Source organism: Sapajus apella, unplaced genomic scaffold, assembly GCF_009761245.1.
Source record: "Sapajus apella isolate SASKATOON/1434 unplaced genomic scaffold, GSC_monkey_1.0 scaffold10, whole genome shotgun sequence".
In the NCBI taxonomy this organism is placed as follows: domain Eukaryota; kingdom Metazoa; phylum Chordata; class Mammalia; order Primates; family Cebidae; genus Sapajus; species Sapajus apella.
In genome coordinates, this window is record NW_022436950.1 from 15,093,839 (window position 1) to 15,114,906 (window position 21,068).

Consider the following 21,068-nt stretch of genomic DNA (forward strand, 5'->3'; position numbering starts at 1 on the left):
GCGGAGGTTGCGGTGAGCCGAGATCGCATCATTGCACTCCAGCCTGGGTAAAAAAAGGGAAACCCCCTCTTAAAAAAAAAAAAAAAAAAAAGATTCCAAGCCCTACATATGTGGATAATAGATGTAACCATGATAACAAATGAAAATAACGTAGGGACCCAGGAGAGAGTGAACAGAGCCAAGGGCAGAGTTCTGGGGATGAAAATGATTTAAATGGCTCTAGAAAAGTAGGATACAAGAGATATAGGGGAATAATGTTTTCTAAAATAAAGCTACATTATACTTTCATATGATATTTTTATATGATAAAGTGCATTTATCATAGTGGTACTCTTAAGGAGCTTTTGTTTTAGCTCATAGCTGTTTATTTACTAAGCTTGCTGAAACTATTATTTCTTTCTGACATTTATTTGATGAGTGTTGATGAAAGTTCAAGAGATTCTGTCATTGGGCACTTTCCTTAGTTGATGTGTGAAGGATTATAGTGTGCCCTGGGCTGAGTTAAATCTACTGACAATTGTCATTTAATCTTCATGACAGCCCTTTGAGATAGATACTGTTATTGAACCCAGGACCTAATTTTCCCAGGGTCATATGGCTTGTGAGTAACAAAGCCATGAAACAAACCTAAGCCTGTCTGACAGCAAAACCTATGTTCTCTACCAATATACTATGTTTACCAAGATAATCAGTGACTCAAACTGTGATGTTACTCTACCATATTAGCACAATAGAATGTGACGTTAGTCCACAGATTTAGATGAGGTTTTGGGGTATATAAGCACTAATCCCAGCTGTATGATTTGGGGTAAGTCATTTAATCTTTCTAGGTCTATTTTCGTCGTCATCTTTTCTTTTTTTTTTTTCCTTTTTTTTTTTTTTTGAGACAGAGTCTTGCTCTGTTGCCCAGGCTGGAGTAAGCTAGAGCCATCTCGGCTTACTTCAGCCTCCACCTCCCAGATTCAGGCAATTCTCTTGCCTCAGCTTCCCCAGTAGCTGGGATTACGGTCGCATACCACCACATGTGGCTAATTTTTGTATTTTTAGTAGGGATGGGGTTTCACCATGTTGGCTAGGCTGGTCTCAAACTCCCGACCTCAGGTGATCCACGCACCTTGGCCTCCCAAAGTCCTGGGATTACAGGCATGAACCACTGTGCTTGGCTCTTCTCATTTGTTAGAAAAAATTTTAACCTTAGCTATCATGAGAAGGAACATTTTTTCCCGTAGCCTCCTCTCTGCTCTATCAATAAGGCATGAATTTAAAAAAAAAAAAAAAAACTAAAACACTGCATACAACCTGGGTAGTAAAACAACTCTTGATTTGTAGATGTGAAAATGGTTATGTTATAATAATATGAGAATATTTATATGATGTTTTTGGTTTTAAAATTCTGTAGCTTTTAGTGGAAAAATTTAATAGTTCACTCTGGGTAGAGACCTTTTAAGACTTTTTCTGGCTTTCTGGGGATCTTAGGTTATAGAGCCTGAAAAGATGATTTGATGTTGTGCTCATCTATTAGCAGTATAGACATCTCTGAGGCTTATAGTTCACATTAACTTTGCTCTTTTTTGAAATTGTTCTGAGTATTTTGCTTATCTGTTACTCAGTGTCAAGGGATAGCGTCTTAGTTTGCTTTATTAGAACCTCAGCATGTGTTATCAACAAACTAAATGCACATTGCTCATACATAGCTATACTATTTGAGGCCATCATTATTACATGGCTTTGCATCTTCTGTTTGTGAAAAGTTAGTCACATCTGTACGTTTTTTATGGATGACATCCTGTGTATCAGGGATATCTGATTAAAAATAGGTAGCAGTATAGGTGTGGGGTAAATTCTTTTACAGTCATTTGATAAAACTCTGATACACCTAGGTCTTGCGTAGGATTTTGGTAAAAGGAAAGAAATTGTTCTGTTAAAAAGAGTTGCTTCTTAAGCTCTCCAGAAAAGATCAGAATAACAAGACTCAGTTTGAGTCATTTGCTTAAGGATCCTCTTGATTGAGAGTTAAGTTGGTATTTTACTGCCAGGGTGACTAAAATAACTATTTTGCCTACTCCTTCCTCTTTTCACATTCATACGCATCAGACATGACTTGGAGAGGATTCCACTAAGTCAGTAATTTTTATCCAGTTCAGATCAGAAGTGTGTGTGAAGCTGATCAATGTTGCTTGGGTTGTAAATGCAGAACTTGGAGATTTTATGTGGCATTTAAAAGGGGATCATTAGTCAGATATTAGCAGAAAATCAGTCAGCAAGTATAAATGCTTCTTATGTGCCAGATACTGTTTTAGAGGCTGAGGAATTTAGGAGTGAAAAAAAAAATCCCTCCCTTCATGAAGCTGACATTTGGTTGTGGAGAGGGTAAGACTAGGAGGAGAATGAAGAATGTGGGTTGGAGTTGGATATCAGTAGTGAGGTGAGGCTGTTACTGTAAATAAGGTGGACATTTAAAACTTCACTGTAAGATGACAGTTGAGTAGAGGTTTGAGCCATGCAGGAATCTGAGGGAAGAACATTCTAGACAGAATAGCAAATACAAAGACACTGAAATGAGCTTGTTTGATGTATGCCAGGGAGTGCATGGAGCAGAGTGAGCAAGGGGGGCGGGAAATGGATGAAGCTGAGAGATTATCAGATCCAACAAAGCTTATAGAACATTGTAAGGGCTTTGACTTTAACTCCAAGAGAAATAAGAAATCATTTGAGGGTTGTGAGCAAATGAGTGATACAAATTGATTTATGCTTTCAGAAGCTTACTCTGGTTGCCTGATGATAGAAGGCCAAGAGTAGAAATGGAGACCAGTTGGAGATGATGATGGTTTGACTAGGATAGTAACAGTGGAAGTGGTGAGAAAGAGTTGAATTCTAGGGATACATTTTGAAGTTAGAGACAACAGGATTTTCTGTTGGATTAGTATTGGGGCGAGAAAGTAGTTAATGATGATCACAAGCTTTTTGGCTGGAGCAGCTGGAAGGATGGAGCACACGTTTGCTCAGTTGGAAAAGACTTCAGGGGAAACCAAGTGAGGGAAAAGATTAGGAGTTCTGTTTTAGGCTTGGTAAATTCGAGATGCCTCCTACGCATTCAAGTAGAAACATTGAGTAGGTAGCTGGGTATAGGACTCCGGTATTCGACAGAGGGGGCCAAACAGAGAATGTATCAATTTTGAGATTGATTTAAAACCATGAGAATAGATGACATCAACCCCACCTAGAAACTGAGTGTGGATAGATAAGAAATCAGAACTTGAGCTTTAGGATTGGAGGTTTAGGTGATAAGAGCCAGTAAACCAGACGAACAAATAGGAGACAGAAAGAGAAGAAAAACAGGTGACTGTAGTGCTTAGAAGGTAAGTGAGGAATTTCTTTTTTTCTTCTTCTTTTTTGAGATAGGGTTTTGCTCTGTCACCAGGTTGGTGTGTAGTGGTGCAGTCAGTCTCAGCTCACTGTAGCCTCAACCTCCTGGGCTCAAGCCATCCTCCTGCCTCAGCCCCCACAAGGAGCTGGGACTACAGGTGCATGCCACCATGCCCAACTAATTTTTGTATTTTTTGTGGAGACAGGGTTTTGCCATATTGCTCAGCGTGGTGTTGAACCCCTCCTTACTTCGGCCTCCCAAAATGCTGGGATTACAGGTGTGAGGCCCCATGCCTGGCCATGTTTGTTCAACAAGTAGGAGTAATCAGCTCTTTCAAATACTGCTGGATTGGTCAAAGTAAGATGAGAACTGAGACTTTGACCATTAGATTTTAGCAATATAGAAGTCACTGGTAACCTTCTCGAATAGTTTCAGTGTAATGGTAGAGATGAAAGTCCTGTTGGATTGGGTTCAAGATATAATGGAAAGATGAAACTTGGACACAGTGTATGTAGAATCTCCCCTTCAGCTTGCTTGTGATTTTGCCATAAATGGAAAGAGAGATTAGATCATGCTGAAGGAATACATGGGGTTGTGTGGATTTGTTTTTAACATAGGAAACTGACAATTTTTTTTTCTTTTTGTTTTTTGAGACAGGATCTTGCTCTGTCACCCAGGCTGGAGTGCAGTGGTGTGATCTTGGCTCCCTGCAACCTCTGCCTCCTGGGCTCAAGTGATTCTCCTACCTCAGCCTCCTGAGTAGCCGAAACTATAGGCATGTGCCACCATGCTCAGCTAATTCTTAAAAAAATTTTTTTTGTAAAGACAAGGTCTCACTATATTGCCCAAGCTGGTCTCAAACCCCTAAGCTCAAGTGATCCTTCCGCCTCAGCCTCCCAGAGTGCTGGGATTACAGGCATGAGCCACTCTGCATGGTGACACTGACAGTTTTTAGTATGAATGGAAATTATTGAGCAGAGGAAAAATTTTGATGATGCTGAGATGAGTAAAGAGAGGCCTTCTCAATAGGTGGTTTGGCATAGAACTAGAGATTTTACTTGTCAAATTTCATTTTGTGTAATATTACCTTGGGTTCTTGGTAAAATGTAGAAGATTCTGTTTCTGTAGGTCTGGAGTGGGGCCCTTAATTCTGCAATTCTAACAAGTTCCTAGATTTTGCTTATGTGTCTGGTCCTTATGCTACACTTCAAGTACAGTAACTTGGCACTTTGAGTGATTGGAATTTGTATAGTGTCTCATCAGGTTGTTTTTATTTTCTTAGTGGAGTAGGAAGCAGTCATGATCATAAAGTGAGGATGGAGGAGACAGTATAAAATCATCTAGAAGTCAGACTGACTAATAGAATTGTGGGGTCACATAAAGGCTACACTTAACGTTGGTGATGAATTTAAACTCAGATGGACCAAAAATATGGGCGTGTGTTATTCTTCATTTTCTTTCAGCTATATGGATATGTGTCAGGAGTACGTGGGCTCTTGGGATTTAACTTGGCAAGTGTTTTGGTGGGAGAGAGAGAAGGGGTAAGTGACTTATGAGTATATAAACCATTATTATTTAAACTGAAGAGCTCTGCTCCAGGTAAGATTGGAGGGAAGTCTTGAAAGATTAGAAATTGTGTTTAACAGATCTTGAAACTGGTTTTAAATTTATCCCTTTTTTTTTCCCTGTTAAAACAGGTTGTTAACATTCTTATGTGCCATAGATTTATAATCATAGCTGTGTAATAAAATATTTGCTATATATGGACAAACATAGAAAGATTTTCAACCATTGGTTTTTTGTTTTTTTTTTTTTTTTTGTCTCTTCTCTCTCTTGGATATTACAGATGACCATGGATGAAAAATATGTAAACAGCATTTGGGATCTTCTGAAAAATGCAATTCAAGAAATCCAGCGTAAGAATAACAGTGGTCTTAGTTTTGAGGAGCTGTATAGAAATGCATATACAATGGTTTTGCATAAACATGGAGAAAAGCTCTACACTGGACTAAGAGAAGTTGTTACCGAACATCTCATAAATAAGGTATCAAATTTTAAAGGACTGTTGGTAATACTATATTGAATGTAGAAAATCCTTTATGCTATATTGCACTTTGACCAGAAGTATTTTTTCAAAGGCTTCAGAAGCCTATAGAAATTACTGATTTGTGACTATATTATAAACACTCATGCAAAATTTATAATCAGCTAAATTGAAAATTTTGATAATTGAGAGATGAATTTTGTGATCTATAATAAATATATCCTATAAATCATAAGCAAACTCAGTAATTCACAAATGCTTATTAGTATATTAATTACAAGGAAATTTTTTTCCTTAAAATGATTTCACCAGCCCATTTTTACTTTCTCTTCTTTTTCTGTGTATTTGAAGACAATAATAACTACATCGTTTAAAAAATATTTCTGAGATGGTTCACTAATTAAAATTGACTGTATTTTAACTAAGTTTTAAAGATAAATTATTCGTGGGCTGTTCACATTATTACAAGTGGTTCACTGATTTCAGAAAGGTGTTTTTTTTTTAGATCAAATGTTTTGATAGAGTAAACTCTTCATTGCATGTTAAATGTATTTGCATTTAGAAAATAACTTTTATTACAATTCTTTGCTTTAAGATTATCAAATAAAACGTAAAATGCCACAAACTGATTAAAAACTTCTCATAGTCTTTATGTGGTATTGGGGTATTTATTTTTTAAATTTTATTTTGAAAAAAAGTTTTACAAATAGCACAATGTGAACTCTTGGGCACCCTTCACCTAGATTCACCAGTTGTTAATATTTTGCTACATTTTTTTTTTTGCCAGTTTTTCTATTGATATTTGTTATTACTGTTAAATATCAACATTATTATTGCTGAACCATTAGAGAATAAGTTTTAGATTTCATCGACCCTAAAATACTTTTCAACATTTCTTTTAAAAATAAGAAAATTATCTTACTTAACCAAAGAACAATGATCAAAATCAGGCAGTTTAACGATACAATGCTGTTGCCTAATACATTCCTTATTCAGATTTCACCAGTTGTCCTGTATAGTGGTGATTTCCTTTATAGCAATTTGTTTTCTGATCCAGGATCCGGTCCAGGATCACATGTTCAATTCCTCAGCCTTTCTTTGTCTTTCAGCACATTGACATATTTGAAGAGTATAGGTCAGTTGTTTTGTAGATTATCCCTCCATTTTTGGTGTGTCTGATTGTTTCCTCATGACTAGTTTCAGGTTATGCATTTTTGGCAGGAATAATACGTAAGTGATGTTGTGTCCTCAGTGCATCACATCAGGAGGCACTTGATGTCAGTTTATCCCATTATTGGTGATGTTAACTTTGATCATTGGTGTCCGCCAGATTTCTCCACTGTGAAGGTACCTTTTTTCCCTTTGTAATTCATACGTAATCTGTTCAGATATATTTTGACACTGTATGAATGTCCTATTCCCCTAGAAACTTTCATGTGATGGTTTTAGCATCCATTGATGATTCTTGCATGAATCATTATTGCTATGGTGGTTGCAAAACATTAATTTTCTATTTCTACTCTTTCTTCTGCAATTTCTTTCTCTTAAAGGGAATTACATGAGCCAGGCAGTTAGTATCTCATAAAGCAATATGATTGTGTTCTTCACACAATCAGCAGTTTTTTATTAAGTTATGCACAGCTTTCAGTGGTAACATTGTGGATGTGAAGAGATATGATACTGTCCTTTCCTGGGGTTTTGATTGCGATGTGAGAGATGGATGATACACACATTTAGATAACTGTGTGAGGCGTTACATAAAGTGGCAAATGAGTTGTATAGGCAATAAATGGCTTACGAATTCGAACAAAGGAGAGGTTGCCCTGGGCTGTAAGATTTTATGGGAAAGGATGAAATTGAACTGAGTTTTGGAAAATATTTGGGATATATATGAGCAGTGTGGTGGAAGGCATTCCAGGATGGCAGATGTCGTGAGATTATATAGAGATGAACTAGTTGGTTAAACTTAGGTGGTAAGTAGAGTTTGACTGGGGTATATAATAATTACAGAGATTAGTGGATTGTAGTGTTACAAAGATGGTTTGGGAACAGATTGTAGAAAAATTTGAATGCCAGGCTAAGGGATTTGGACTAAACTGTAGACAGTTATTGGAGGTTTTTAAGTGGGTGGTAATGTGACAGAATATTTGAAGATGTGATTTTAAGTGGGTGATTATGTGTCAGAATATTATGAGGATGCTATAAATGTAAAATTGAGGGGAGGTTTACTAAAATCAGGAGAAGACTGGAAAGATCTGGGTAAAGTGATAGGCTAGAAATGAATGGATGTCAGAAATTCTGAAGTAAGTCTAGACAAAGCTTGGTTACTGGAAGAATTACAGTACCACCAATAGCAGATACTGTGAAGTAATAGTGGGAAACGGATTTGAATGGGTAGAGAAGATAGTAAGATTTGTTTAGATTATATTGAAAATGTTTATACTTGGAAGGTACCTTAGAAATCATATTGCATGTGAGGAAAATTGAGTGTGAGATCATAGTAAGATGCCCAAGTAGAGATATCATACGTTTGGAGGCACATAGATTTAGAGCTTGGGCAGGAACTCAAAATTAGATGTGGAGATTTGGCATTTGGTAACATATACTGAGGAGCAAGTGTTGGAGTTCAGAGAACGAAGAGCCCAGAGCCAAGGGATGAATGTTAGGAGCAAACTATAGTAGTAAGTAGGTGTGGGAAATGAAAAAGACCAGTTTAAGAAATTTGGCATCAAAGGAAGGAAAAGTGGAAGAGTTTTGTTTAAAGCTACTGAAGGAGAGAAGATTGGAACAGCTGAGCTATTGGATATAGAGTATGGAATTAAGAACAATGGAAAAGAAGTAAACTTAGAGGAGGGGCATGTGTTCTCATTTGCCAGAGGTTCTATAGGGAATGATAATGAACATGATTAACTTTAATTTAGATTTACTGTGTGCTGGGCCCAGTTCTAGTGCTTTTACATGTTTCTACTTAGCTTACAGTCACAGCCCAATGTTGCAGGTAATGCTATTATCTCTGTTTTACAAATGAGGAACCCAAGGCACAGAGAATTGGTCATTTGTCCAGATGCATATAGCTATTAAGCGGGCTAGGTGGAACTGAATTGAGGCAATGTGGCTTTAGTCTGAGCCCTTGACTTCTCTGTAGATCTGCTCCTAAGGTAGAATGAATTGATCAAGTTGCAGTATGCTGAAATTCAGTTTAAGGGGCTTCAAGTTAATTGACTCACTGTAAAGCTGTAGTCCTTTAAATTCTAGGAATCCTTTACTTATATGTACAATGATGGAGTTGGAAATAATATCCCTGAGATTCTTTATTTCTAAAATAATTATGAGTCTATAAGTAAACCATCCATCTTCTGAAAATGAGATGAAGAGACTTGGAGAAGCCTTTGTGAGGAATATACTAAGGAATTGACAGTGAAGAAAAAGATAGCTTATTAGGAGTTGGCCTGAATGTGTGCTATGTCAGTTTTTTTAAAGCTTGGGCACAGATGCGGGAAAAAAACATAGTAGTCACGTGTTGTGGTTGAGAAGTGGTTCATCCAAAAAGTGAGGAGAAGAGAGAAGGCCAGAGTGTGAGATCAGTGTTTTGGTGACTGAGTTTTGGGCTCAAATAGTCAATTGGATGTTGAAGATACGGTCCGGTAGATATTGAATTTATATGAGCCATAACTCCATGAGAACTCTGAATTTCAGTATAGTGTAAGTTGCTTACAGTGGTCCCACATTTAAGGTTAACTGTTGTCTTCATCAGCTTGAGCTGCTATAACCGTAAACCGCATGGCTTGAACAAATGTTTCTCACCATTCTGGCAACTGAGAAGTCCAAGATCAAGGTGCCTGCAGATTTATTTTCTGATGAGAGTCCCAGACCTTCCTGGTCTCTAGACAGCCACCTCCTTCCTGTGTCTTCACAGGGCAGAGAGGGAGAGAGGTCATGTCTCTCGTGTATCTTATAATAGTACTATCTTCTTAATGAAGATACCACTCTCAAGACGTAACTGCCTCCCAAAGGCCCCAGCTCTAAATACTATCACATTTGGGATTGGGGCTTCAAAATACAAATTTGGAGAACACGAACATTTAGTCCATAGCAACTATCATTTCAAAATATAGGCAGTTTTTATAATATATTCCCTAAAACATGTATTCAAGTTGATTGTACCAAATTTAAAAATATACAGTATATGCTAAATTCTTACATTTATTTCTCTTATACATAGTCATTAATTATCATTGCCAGCACCTGAAAATGTTCTTTTGTTTCACAAACACTCATTTGACCAGTCAGTTTTTGACTAGGAAATGTGGCAATTTTAGCATGTCTGTTCATTGATTATTTAAATTGAATTAGGTTTTGAAGTCTCTGCTAGTTTCCATGCTTTTGTTTTCATGTTTTCTATTCATCTTATTTTTACTCCTACTTTATGGAAACATTTTAATAACCATACAAACACCGTACTACTGTATTGAAGGGGTCACTACGAAAAGTGAACTATTAACTGATAGGTAGGACCATCTGACATGTTTGTCTCCTAAAGTGGTAAGTCTGTTTGTTATACTAAAAGGGACTTAGGGATGTTACTGATACAATGTGCAAAAACATAGATCGCATGAAAATCAGTATTGCCTATCTCTGCATTGCATCTTTTGACTAGAAGGTGACATACTGTTTCAGGGATCTGTTCATTATCATTCCCTATAGAACCTCTTGCAAATGAAAATTCCTATCTTCAGTTTCACAGAATATACCTTTTTTTGTTGTTCTGAAAACGTTACTGTTTGGTCTGCTCATCAGTTTTCAGTTCACAGTGCTTTTGGCAGTTAGTTGAACTGCCTGACAAACCATGTATTTATTTATTTTAAAGCAAAGTGCTTTTAGTGCTATGGCATACATAGCCAAGACCCATCTTTTCATATTGAAGAATTCGAAGGAAATATAATTTTTACACAGACTGAGGGCTGGTCTGTTATATAATTTGTTGGTACGTTGATATCAAGGTGAGGATGGTGAACATAGTTAAACATTTTGGTAAAGTAGACAGCAGATGACGGGAAACTTCAGAGAGGATGTCTCTTTGGGATGAAAGTAGCTGATTGTCTGCATTCAAAATAAATTCATAAAATTGAAGCAGGCATAGAAAATATAAGTACTGTTTCTCTAATAAAAGCACTTCTAATAGGATACTATTTTTCTTGCCTCTGGAAGAATGTTTCCTTTGAGGAAACTGACACCCAAAGGAATTTAGTTCATTTCTCAAGACCACAAGGCAAAACTTAGGGTGTGCTATGGCCTTAGTACTTTACCATAAGAAAAATCTTGTTTTAGTAAAATGAAAACATTTCAACTTACACAGGAATTTTTTTAACTGGTTTTCTAAATAAGTAAAAAAGCGTAGTGGGGGAAAAAAGTTCTGCTGCTTTTCAGATTTAAAGACTTTTAGAATATATATCATTTTGTCAGAATGCCAAAAGTATACTGTAAGACTTTTCTCATCACAGAACTCAGCATTCAAAACCGTTTGCCAGGCTCTGAGCTAGGTGTAAGGAATATATAAGTAGAACGCATCTGATTCTTGCACTTATGAAACAGATAGTAAACAGGTAAACAAGTGTTTAGTTATAAAATATCAAGAAAACAGGACACAGTGATAGAGGAAAAAATGATGAAGACAACTACACAGATCAAGAAAGTGCTGTTTGAGGAAATGGTAGTGTTTAAGCCAGGATTAGAAGAATGAGAGAGAGCTCACAGAAAAGTGGGTTGAAGAGTATTCCAGGCAAAGCAAATGGCTGTACAACACTTTTTTCTGTAAAGGACCAGATAGTATTTTTGTTTTTCTGAGCCATACGTTCTCAGTCACAGCTCCTCAAGTCTGTTTTTGTAGCACAAAAGCAGCAACAGACCATATGTAAATGAATGAACATGGCAGTATTCCAATAAAACTTTACTTTAAAAAGGCAGCAGGCTGGGTGCAGTGGCTCACGCCTGTAATCCTAGCACTTTGGAAAGCTGAGGTGGGAGGAACACCTGAGGCCAGCAGTTTTGAGACCAGCCTGAGCAACATAGTGAGATGTCATCTGTAGAGTTGGGCTTGGTGGCACACACCTGTAGTCACAGTCACTCAGGAGGATGAGGCAGGAGGATTGCTTGAGCCCAGGAGTTTGAGGCTGCAATGAGCTATTATTGAACTACTGCACTGCAGGCTGGGCAACAGAGTGAGTTAAAAAAAAAAACAAACAAACAGCAGGAGGCTATTCTTTGCCACTTCCTAAAGACATTGAATAAAATCCTGTCATAAGTAGGGGGCTAAGAGTTGGTAATGGAGAGGAATGGGACAAGGTGGAGTTGCAGAGAGAAGCAGAAGCCAGATAATGCCAGGCCTTGAAGTCATGGCAGAATGCTTTTTAATGAATTGCGTGGTACGTTAGGAGGCCATTTAAGGATTTTAAGCCAATAAGTTAGAGGGCTTAAGAGTTAAAATAAGGGGACCAGGAAAGGGGTCCAGTAATTCAGGTGAGTAACAGTGATGGTTTACACTACTATAGTGACAGTTATGATTGAGAAAAGTTTTAAAATATACAGTATATTTTGGATGTAGAAAGAATGTTACCTGCAGGCAGATTGATTGTAGGGAGGAAGAAACAGGGATAAATCTAAGATCAGTTTTAGGTTTTTGGTTCTTGGATTACTGGCTAGGTGATTTCATTTTCTGATACAGATTTGGGGCAGAGAAAGGAACTCCATTTTTGGACAGGTTTTAAGATACCTATAAAATTTTATATGCAAATCAAATTGTCTAAGAAGTTTGAACTGGAAGTGTGTATTTGGGAATTGTGAACATATAGATGGTACAGGTTGAACGTCCCTAATCCAGAAATTCAGAATGCTCCAAAATCCACAACTTTTTGAGCGCCAACATGATGCCACAGTGGAAAATTACACAGCTTATCTCGTGACAGAATCACAGTCAAAGCACAGCCAAAACTTTATTTCACACACAAAATTACTAAAATATCATAAAATTACCCTCAGGTGATGTGTGTAAGATGTATATGAAACAAATTAATTTCATGTTTAGGCTTGGATTTCATCCCCAAGATATCTCGATATGTAAATGCAAATACTCAAATCTGAAAACTGAAACACTTTTGGTCCCCATGCATTTAGGATGAGGGGTACCCAACTTGTATTTAAAGCCCTGGAAGTAAATGAAGTCACAGACAAGAGACAAGAGGGCCCAGAATTGAACTCTGAGGAATTTAAACATTTAGCGAGCGTTCAGATACATTGAGGACTGCAGTGGAGACTGAAAAGTTGCCAGAGTTAGTGATACTAAAGACTTACCTCTAACCTTATGTTATAAGATAATTTAATTTTGACACGTATTTAGCAGAGTTACAGTTTTTCACAGCCATTTTGCGTGTGTACATGCATATATTTGTATGTATTTCAGATATTAAAACATGGTTTTAAATAGTAATCGTTTTGCTACTTGTAGGCAGGTTAAAGGGTGGAGCAATCTTTTTTTGTTCTCCTTTCATAAGGTTTCTATTTGGGCTTCAAACTTGACAGTTTTTAAGCTCTTATGGAGTAACGAAGGACTTGTTTTCTTCTAACTCCTGTTGAGCATTGTAATAGTAAGAAATAACCTAAATGCAGCCACGATGGGGAAAAGTACTAGGTAGAAATAGAACTGAGCGTTGGGAGTAATTCTCTCATTAATTCCATATTAATACAAGAATCTAATAAGATAATGTGCATAGACTATTCAATACAGTTCTGGGCCTAAAATATTTATTTTGCAGTTGATGTTGCAATAATCTTGAACAAATTGCTAAACCTTTCTGGAATTTAGAGTATTAATCTATAAAATGAGTTTGAGGTTGTTTGTTTTAGCCCAAAGAACTTTAAAAATTATGATTATGTGTCTTATTAAGTTTAGGTTATTAAGACTTAGTAAGATAATAGATTCTAAGGCTGTTTATTCCTCTGCCGTGATATGTTTGGGATAAAAACATTTCAATTTTTTTTGTTTGTTTGTTTTTTGAGACAAGGTTTTCCTCTGTTACCCAGGCTGGAGTGCAGTGACACCATCTTGGCTCACCACGGTCTCCACCTTATGGAGTCAAGTGAGTCTCCTGCCTCAGCTTCCTGAGTAGCTGGGATTACAGGCGTGCACCATCATGCTTGGCTAATTTTTGTATTTTTAGTAGAGATGGGGTTTTGCCATGTTGTCCAGGCTGGCTTTGAACTCCTAGCCTCTCCAACTGTCTTGACCTCCGAAAGTGCTGGAATTACAGGTGTGAGCCATGGCATTCAGCTTTTTTATGGAGACAAGACCCTACTCTCACCCAGGCTGGAGTACATTGGCATGATCTCAGTTCACTGCATCTTCTGCCTCCCAGGCTGGAGTGATTCTCTCACCTCAGTCTCCTACATAGCTGTGTTACCGGCGCTCCCACCATGCTTGGCTAAATTTTTTTGTGATTTTTGTAGAGACAGGGTTTCCACCATGTTACCCAGGCTAGTCTCAAACTGCTGGGTTCCTACAGGCATGAGCCATTGTGCCTGGCCTCAATTTTTAATTTTTCTTAAAGTCAAGGAAGAAACTTTAGTTTTAATGTAGCAAGAGCATTATTATCTCAATTTTGTGATGCTTAGCAGTTTTCTTAGATTTACCTTATGCTTAATTTCTTAATCTTTATACTCCATAGTACTAATCAAATAACATGGTAACCACATAAATGAACCTTTAAAAATTCTTGGACCTTGAAAGTTTGTCTTAGAAAATGACTGAACAAAAACAAAGTTAACATTTAAAATTAACTTGTCTTTTTAGTTATTACTGGAAAGAACATTTATTCTAGTCATTTTCAGTCTTTCTATCCATATGTTCTATTCTTCTAATAATATCTTACTTCAGAAATTGGATAGGAGGCAGCCAGAATAAGAGGAGCTTCGTCCTGCTCACTTTTCATTTACTCAGAAAACGGCCTGTTGAGCCAGGCATTGGTGTAAGCGTTTGTACTCTATCAAGCAAAGATTCCTGTCTTTGTGGAAGTTATGTTTTAGACTTACTGTATGCCTTATAGTTCTAATTTGTTCTAAGCACTTTGTTTTACCTGTAAGGAAATTGAAATCTTGAAGGAAACATATTTTGAAGTTTCAAGTCACTTTCTTTTTGGAATTTCTTTGTAAACTGCAATGTCTTTTGGTAGAACAAATAATACCTCACCATTTTTGTACCTAGGATCTTATTTGCTGAAAATGATGTCTCTGTGTATACTACCTTTTCAGTATATTTTTCTCCCTATTTCTAGAGGAGGAAGAAGAACCAGTTTTAAATATTATATTTGTTTGTAAGTTATTTATATGTGAGGGTACTGATTGCCTCTGGAAATGAAGTTGGTAACTTTAAGGTAATCTGGATTCTTCTGTATGCCTGTTACTTACACAGACTTACTTTTATAATAAAGCTTTTGGGATGTTTTTCCCATTTTTCTAGGCAAATGTGAATTAATTTAATAGAAAACATTAATGTTTTTAGTGGCATTTATATACAAAATATAATGACTGTAGTGAGTTAAGGATATTGATAGAAACACTTGGGAATAAGATTTTCCTTAGCAAAGACAGATTCATTTGAGACAGAGATTGAGTTTCTCCTATGTTTCAACCACCCAAAAATAAATAAGACGTGATTCTTGCCAGCAGGAATCCCATAATTTTAGTGAGGTAATCAGATTTGAGGGGGAATTATTTTGCCTGAGGAATTCAGCAGAAGGTAGAAAGGAGGAGGTCACTTTCAATTAGACTTAAAGCATTACACAAGATGCATCATGTGAACAAAACCAAAATACTGTCCTAGTAGGAGATAAAGTTGCATGAGAAAAATGGCAGGTAGATATGAGCATAGTGAGATCAGTATACATGGAAGGTGAACATGTTCATAAAGATGAACAAAAGCATCTTCGAATGTTTTTGTAGGAAATGAGGATAGTAAAGTGGTTTGGGCTAGATTTTGAAAAACATTGTAGGGGATTTGAGTTTTATCCTGTTGGGGGTAGGAGCCATTGGTTTTTATTCCTTAGAAAGGCTGACTGCAGTGAAGATGTAGTCAGGTATTTAGGATGAGTGCCATTTTCAGTGCCTTGTTGCTGCTTGCTCATCTTAGTTCTCATGCTGTCTTGTCTTCCTGTTTAACTTAAAAGTTGTTGGAAGGAACTCAACCCATTATGTTGTTTGGGATGGTGGTGACAGGAGTCAGAAAAGACTATGAGCTAGGTGTAAAAACTGCTAATGGGTATGATATGGGGATAGCGAACTAAATATGAATAGTGTAATCCCAAAAGAGGCAGAGACTATCAAGGATAGCCTGTGGGAAAGGGATTATTAGAGAGTCAGGAAAATAGCAACCATGGGATATGAAGGACATTGGAAATTGAATGGCCTCTACTTTGAAAGGGATGGAAGAGAAACGATGTTGGGGGAAAGTGAGGCTTAAAAGTGTTGTTTAGCAAGTTTGCTCATGTTAAGTATCAGCTATTCTGCTTAAGTTGTTAAGTAGACTATAACTACTTTGAGGACAGGTACCCCTCCATCTTGTTTCTGTTGTATTTTTTTAGTGATATTCTTCTACTCTTACTAAATAAGTGAATAAATGAGCTAGGACCTGATCATTTATCGTTGTGTCTCCTGCTCTTTGCATGTGATTAGCACTCAGTTGTTGAAATCAATCTTTGAGACTACAAACAGCAGTCAAAATGGAAACCACCATGGTTCATAGCCACAAATAGCTGAGATCTATTTTTTTCTTCCTCTCTGTGGGATAATACCTCTCCCTACTCAAGTTAATTACAAAATCTAACCACCATTTAAAAGCATGGTTGATTATTGGGCTATCTGCCTCTCTTTTTTGAGATTGAAGTCTGTCACTTGGCTTAGAACCAGGTTGTAATCTTGAGAAACTGTGGTTTTTTCCATCTTACTCAAGAGAACAAAAATACTAGTTGCTATGTTATGCTTTGTGTATGTTTTCCTGCATAATTCTGTCAGTGTGCCTGTTACTAAGTTTTAACTGTGATACTAATGCTATAATAATAGCTTTTAATGTATATCTTAACCAGTGGGAATAGATACTTTACAAATGATAATCCACGGTGGTGTTCTCCTGTGTCATTTTTCTTTCTGCATTCTTTTCCAACCAGTAAGTAAAAAGCTATCGCTTCTCATAGTAGTATTTTGTACAGATTGGGAAATCCTGATTTTTCTAAGATACATTATTTTAAGAACAGTTTAAAAGCATATTTGAACCAAGAATGCTTTTTTTTAAAAAAAAGATGCCAAATTTTAAGTGATTTTTAAGTTAATATTTGCTTCAACATGTAACAAAGTATCCTTATGAAATTGTGAAAGTGTGTTGTTGTAACACCTATTCTGTGTTCCTTCTTTGAACTCTAACTTTTTTGTAATGCTATTTATTGTATTCTACTTTGTATTGAGATCATTTGAATGTTCATATTAGGCTCCCTCTTCTCCCCTCTCCCTCAGAGATTGTAAAGTGGCTGAAAGTGTCTTGTATCTCTCATAGTGCCTAGCACCCTGCTTTGCCTGCTGGAAGCAAACATAAATACTTGAATTGTCAGTCTGGGGAAATATTTTGAATGGGTGGTTGATATCTGACAATAGGACCTCATTTCTAAGAGCTTCATTTTGGACACTTAAAGAGTAAGAATGAGGAATGTTTCCCACTAAGAATGAATTTGATTTTGAAATTGAGAGTAGAGTGCTTTTTGTGAAATGCTGTTACATTACTGTGTACATTAGAAAATTACTTAAGAATCTTCTGGCAGCAGTGGAGAAAATTTTTTCCCCACAGTGGCTATCTTACTCCTATTTTAAGGTTACTGTTATGATTTTTCTGATCAGTATTGCCATCTTAATTCTTAAAGTTAAAAATAATGAGAATAACACTGCCAGTCTTCTGTATCTAAAGTACAGTGAATTTTGTATCATTCAGGTATCTCATTATTAGTGAATTCTTAGAAAGTTTAAAATATCTACAAAACTTAATTATGTTGGCTTTCGTAGAAGCTTGTTGAGATAGAGAAATCTTAAGATTGCTGTGTGTATTATGAGAGCCACATCTGTTCACCAAATTTATATTAAATATACAAGTAATTGGAGTTTGGCTGCATTAAGAATTCCTCAAAATACAAGGTAAAAGAGTTCCTTTCAGTCATTCAGAAATTTCTGTTCTTTAGAGGAAAGGAAAGCAAGCATCCTTATTCCTGACCTGCTCCTATTTATTATATATGACTTATGTAAAAACAGCAAAACATTGCAGTGTTTCTTTTTAACCTTTTAGATCAGGAATTCTCAGGGTGGGGGAAACAGCCATGGAGCTTTTTATTTTTTCCCCCCAAACAATTGTGTCAGATGGGGGGAGATGTCCTTTAAACCTTATGGCTTGACTCCCTCTGAGATTCACTTCTGTAGTAAGCCACTTTTATTGATAGGTTTGTGTCATCACTGTGGTGTGATAAAGTAGAAACATTTTGAAATCTTTTAAGAATTCTCGAATGGCATTCCTTGGAAGAATAAGATTTACGTAACTGGCAAAATTTATAAAGTGACTAACCCCCAGACCACATGTGATTAATTCAGGAATGAAAAAAAAAGTATATGTTTTAAGTGGGAATTTAAATGCTATTTTTGTTTTTATTTTTAATTTTTTTATATATATGAGAATGGTTTTTATAACATCTGTAATTGTAAAAAACTAAAAGCAACTCATCCATTGTTAATGAAGTGATTAAAGAAATTATGGCATTAAGTGCTATTTTCGCAGGTCATAGTAAAGGTTGCATATTTTTGTATTATGCTGTCTTTAACAGGTGAAACAGGCAACATATTTTGGAATTTAGAACCAGAAAGGCAGGGAACAGGCATCCAGTGGCTGGTCAACTATTTTAAAATAGCAGCCCCAACTTAAAAATCATACAAAACTAGTATAAATCATATTTAATCGGGGGAAATTAAGTCTTTTCTGCAGTGGTACTAAGTAAGGCATTTCAGTGGAACATGATGTCAGAGCCATTGATCTAATCAACCATAGTCACGTTACAGGTAAAGAGACGCTACAGACTTTATAGGATAGGTGACTTGGTCAAAGCCCTTTGTAAGTTACCTGGGCAGTTGTCTGCAAAGAGGTTGAGTGTCCCTAATCCAAAAATCCAAAATCTGAAATTTTGCTTTTGAGATGGGAGTGTCTTACTCTGTCACCCTAGCTGGAGTGTGGTGGCATGATCTCGGCTAACTGTAGCTTCTACCTCCTGGGCTTAAGTGATGCTCCCACCTCAACCTCCTGAGTAGCAGGGACTACAGATGTGCACCACTTCACCTGGCTAATTATTTGTCGTTTTGGTGGAAAAAGGCTTTTGCCATGTTGTCCAGTCTGGTCTCGAATTCCTGAGCTCAAGCCATCCGCTCACCTTGACCTCCCAGAGTGCTGGAATTACAGGCAGTGAGCCACCACACCTGGCCAAAATCCAAAACTTTTTGAGTGCTGACATGTCACTGTAAGGAAATGCTCATTGGAGATCTCAGATTTTGGATTAAGGATGCTCACCTGGTAAATATTGTATTCCAAAATCTGAAAAAATAAAAAATCTGAAACACTAGTGGCTCTAAGGATTTCAGTTAAGTGATACTCAACCTTAGCTGATTTTGATTATCTTAGCTTCTGGGTAAATGTTAAAATACTGTAGATTTACAGAATGGCATACCTTTGAGTTATTGTACCTTTGTGATACTTTTAAATATCCTGGTATAGTTAGGATGTGTTCCATGTTGTTATGCCCTATTTTATGTTTTTAATACATGATATATATATATATATATTTTTTCTTTTTTTGATGGACAGTAATACAAAGTGTAAATTTCTGTACTTTGGGAATTTGTCTTTATTTGGACCTAATATTGTCCTGAATTTGGAGACTTGTTTACCAAGGAAGTCCTCAATTTTCAGTATTCCATATCATCATTAATTATATGGCTCTATTCTAGTTTTAGTGAACTTTAGAATTCTTTTAATTTGTTTTAGCTGATGATTTCTTTGTTTTACCTAGACATTTAATTAGGATTGGCTGGCTGGGATTTTGCCCCAGGCATTGAAATTTAGAGTGTGAAAAAATTTTAATTAATGAATAAAAACAATTATGTTTGTTTTGGGGTACCGGAGTATTGTGCACATTATGTCTTTCATTCAGCTCTCTAGCCCAAGAGCTGCTGGCCCACTATCAGCTTCCTTGTCAATCCATGGAGATGCTTGGGAATGAAAACAAAGGCAGAGTTAGGGAGCCTGTAGCTCCTGGTCGTGCCAGTGCCTGGTGTCCTCTCCTGGCATCCTCATTTCCAACTCCTTTTGTTTCTCTTTACCGGTAAATTGACTGACTTGAGGATATATATATATATATATTGCAGCTTGGACATTAATTTATCATTAAGCAGGTTTCACTATACAGTTGAAAAATAGGCCAGACACGGTGACTCATGTATAATCCTAACACTTTGGGAGGCCAGCGTGGAAGGACCACTTGAGGCCAGGAGTTCGAGACTAACCTTAGGCAAAACATAGTAAGACCCCTTACCTATTAAAAAAAAAAAAAGCCAGAAGTGCTGGCACATGCTACTGAAGTCTTAGCTACTTGGGAGGTTGATGTGGGAGTGTCGCTTGTGCCTAGGAGCTTGAGGCTGCAGTGAGCTATGATTGTGTCACTGTACTCCAGCCTGGGTGAAAGAGTGACACCCTGTTTCTTTTCAAGAACCACAAGCTCCTAGAAACAAGAGGCTGGGCGCGGTGGCTCAAGCCTGTAATCCCAGCACTTTGGGAGGCCGAGGCGGGTGGATCACGAGGTCAAGAGGTCGAGACCATCCTGGTCAACATGGTGAAACCCCGTCTCTACTAAAAATACAAAAAATTAGTTGGGCATGGTGGTGCGTGCCTGTAATCCCAGCTACTCAGGAGGCTGAGGCAGGAGAATTGCCTGAACCCAGGAGGCGGAGGTTGCGGTGAGCCGAGATTGCGCCATTGCACTCCAGCCTGGGTAACATGAGTGAAACTCCGTCTCAAAAAAAAAAGTGTTTTTTTTGTTTGTTTGTTTGTTTTTTTGACAGTAATTCCACTTTAATCTTTGCTAAGGATTTAATTTTTAAAAATGCAAGAAAAGCTATATCCATTGAAACAAGAATAGTAGGCAAATTTGAATTGTTGCAGAGTGGTTCATAGGGTTGATACACTCATTGTTTAACAATTCTTTCATTGTTTGGATTTAAATTGCTTTATGAATAAAGCTTGTGGCATCTTAGCTTATGTTTATGATAAAGCAAGGCTCAATTTTCGAATCATAATTCCTGCAACTTTTAAAAAATTAATATATAAAAATATTGACCTTTATTTTCATGTATACTTTCAGCACACATATAGATTTATGTAACTACTGTCATACTTGATATAGAACAGTTGCTTGACCCCAGTAAACTCCCTTTATTATCCCTTTATAGGCCTCTTATCGCTAGTTCCTGACAACCACTGATCTGCTATTTAACACTATAGTTTTGGGTTTTTTTTTTTTTTTTTTTTTTTTTTTTTCA

General features: G+C 36.9%; 1 protein-coding gene and 1 long non-coding RNA gene across 4 annotated transcripts in view; both read left to right on the top strand.

Annotated features, from left to right (window-relative positions):
* Nucleotides 1-21,068, top strand: part of CUL3 (cullin 3) — a 106,694-nt gene that overhangs the window by 23,348 nt on the left and 62,278 nt on the right. The window contains exon 2 of one of the 3 annotated variants that reach the window (XM_032277650.1): nt 5,214-5,411. The exons of 1 other annotated variant lie outside the window; for it this stretch is intronic. In XM_032277650.1, coding sequence (XP_032133541.1) covers nt 5,214-5,411 — 198 coding nt within the window. Of the gene's footprint in view, nt 1-5,213; nt 5,412-6,085; nt 6,759-21,068 lie in introns of those variants that run through there. One more of the 3 variants, XM_032277651.1, reaches the window with a different exon arrangement.
* Nucleotides 6,765-11,044, top strand: LOC116551461. Its single transcript, XR_004268948.1, has 2 exons — nt 6,765-8,409; nt 8,456-11,044. It is a non-coding gene; the product is annotated as an uncharacterized LOC116551461 (long non-coding RNA).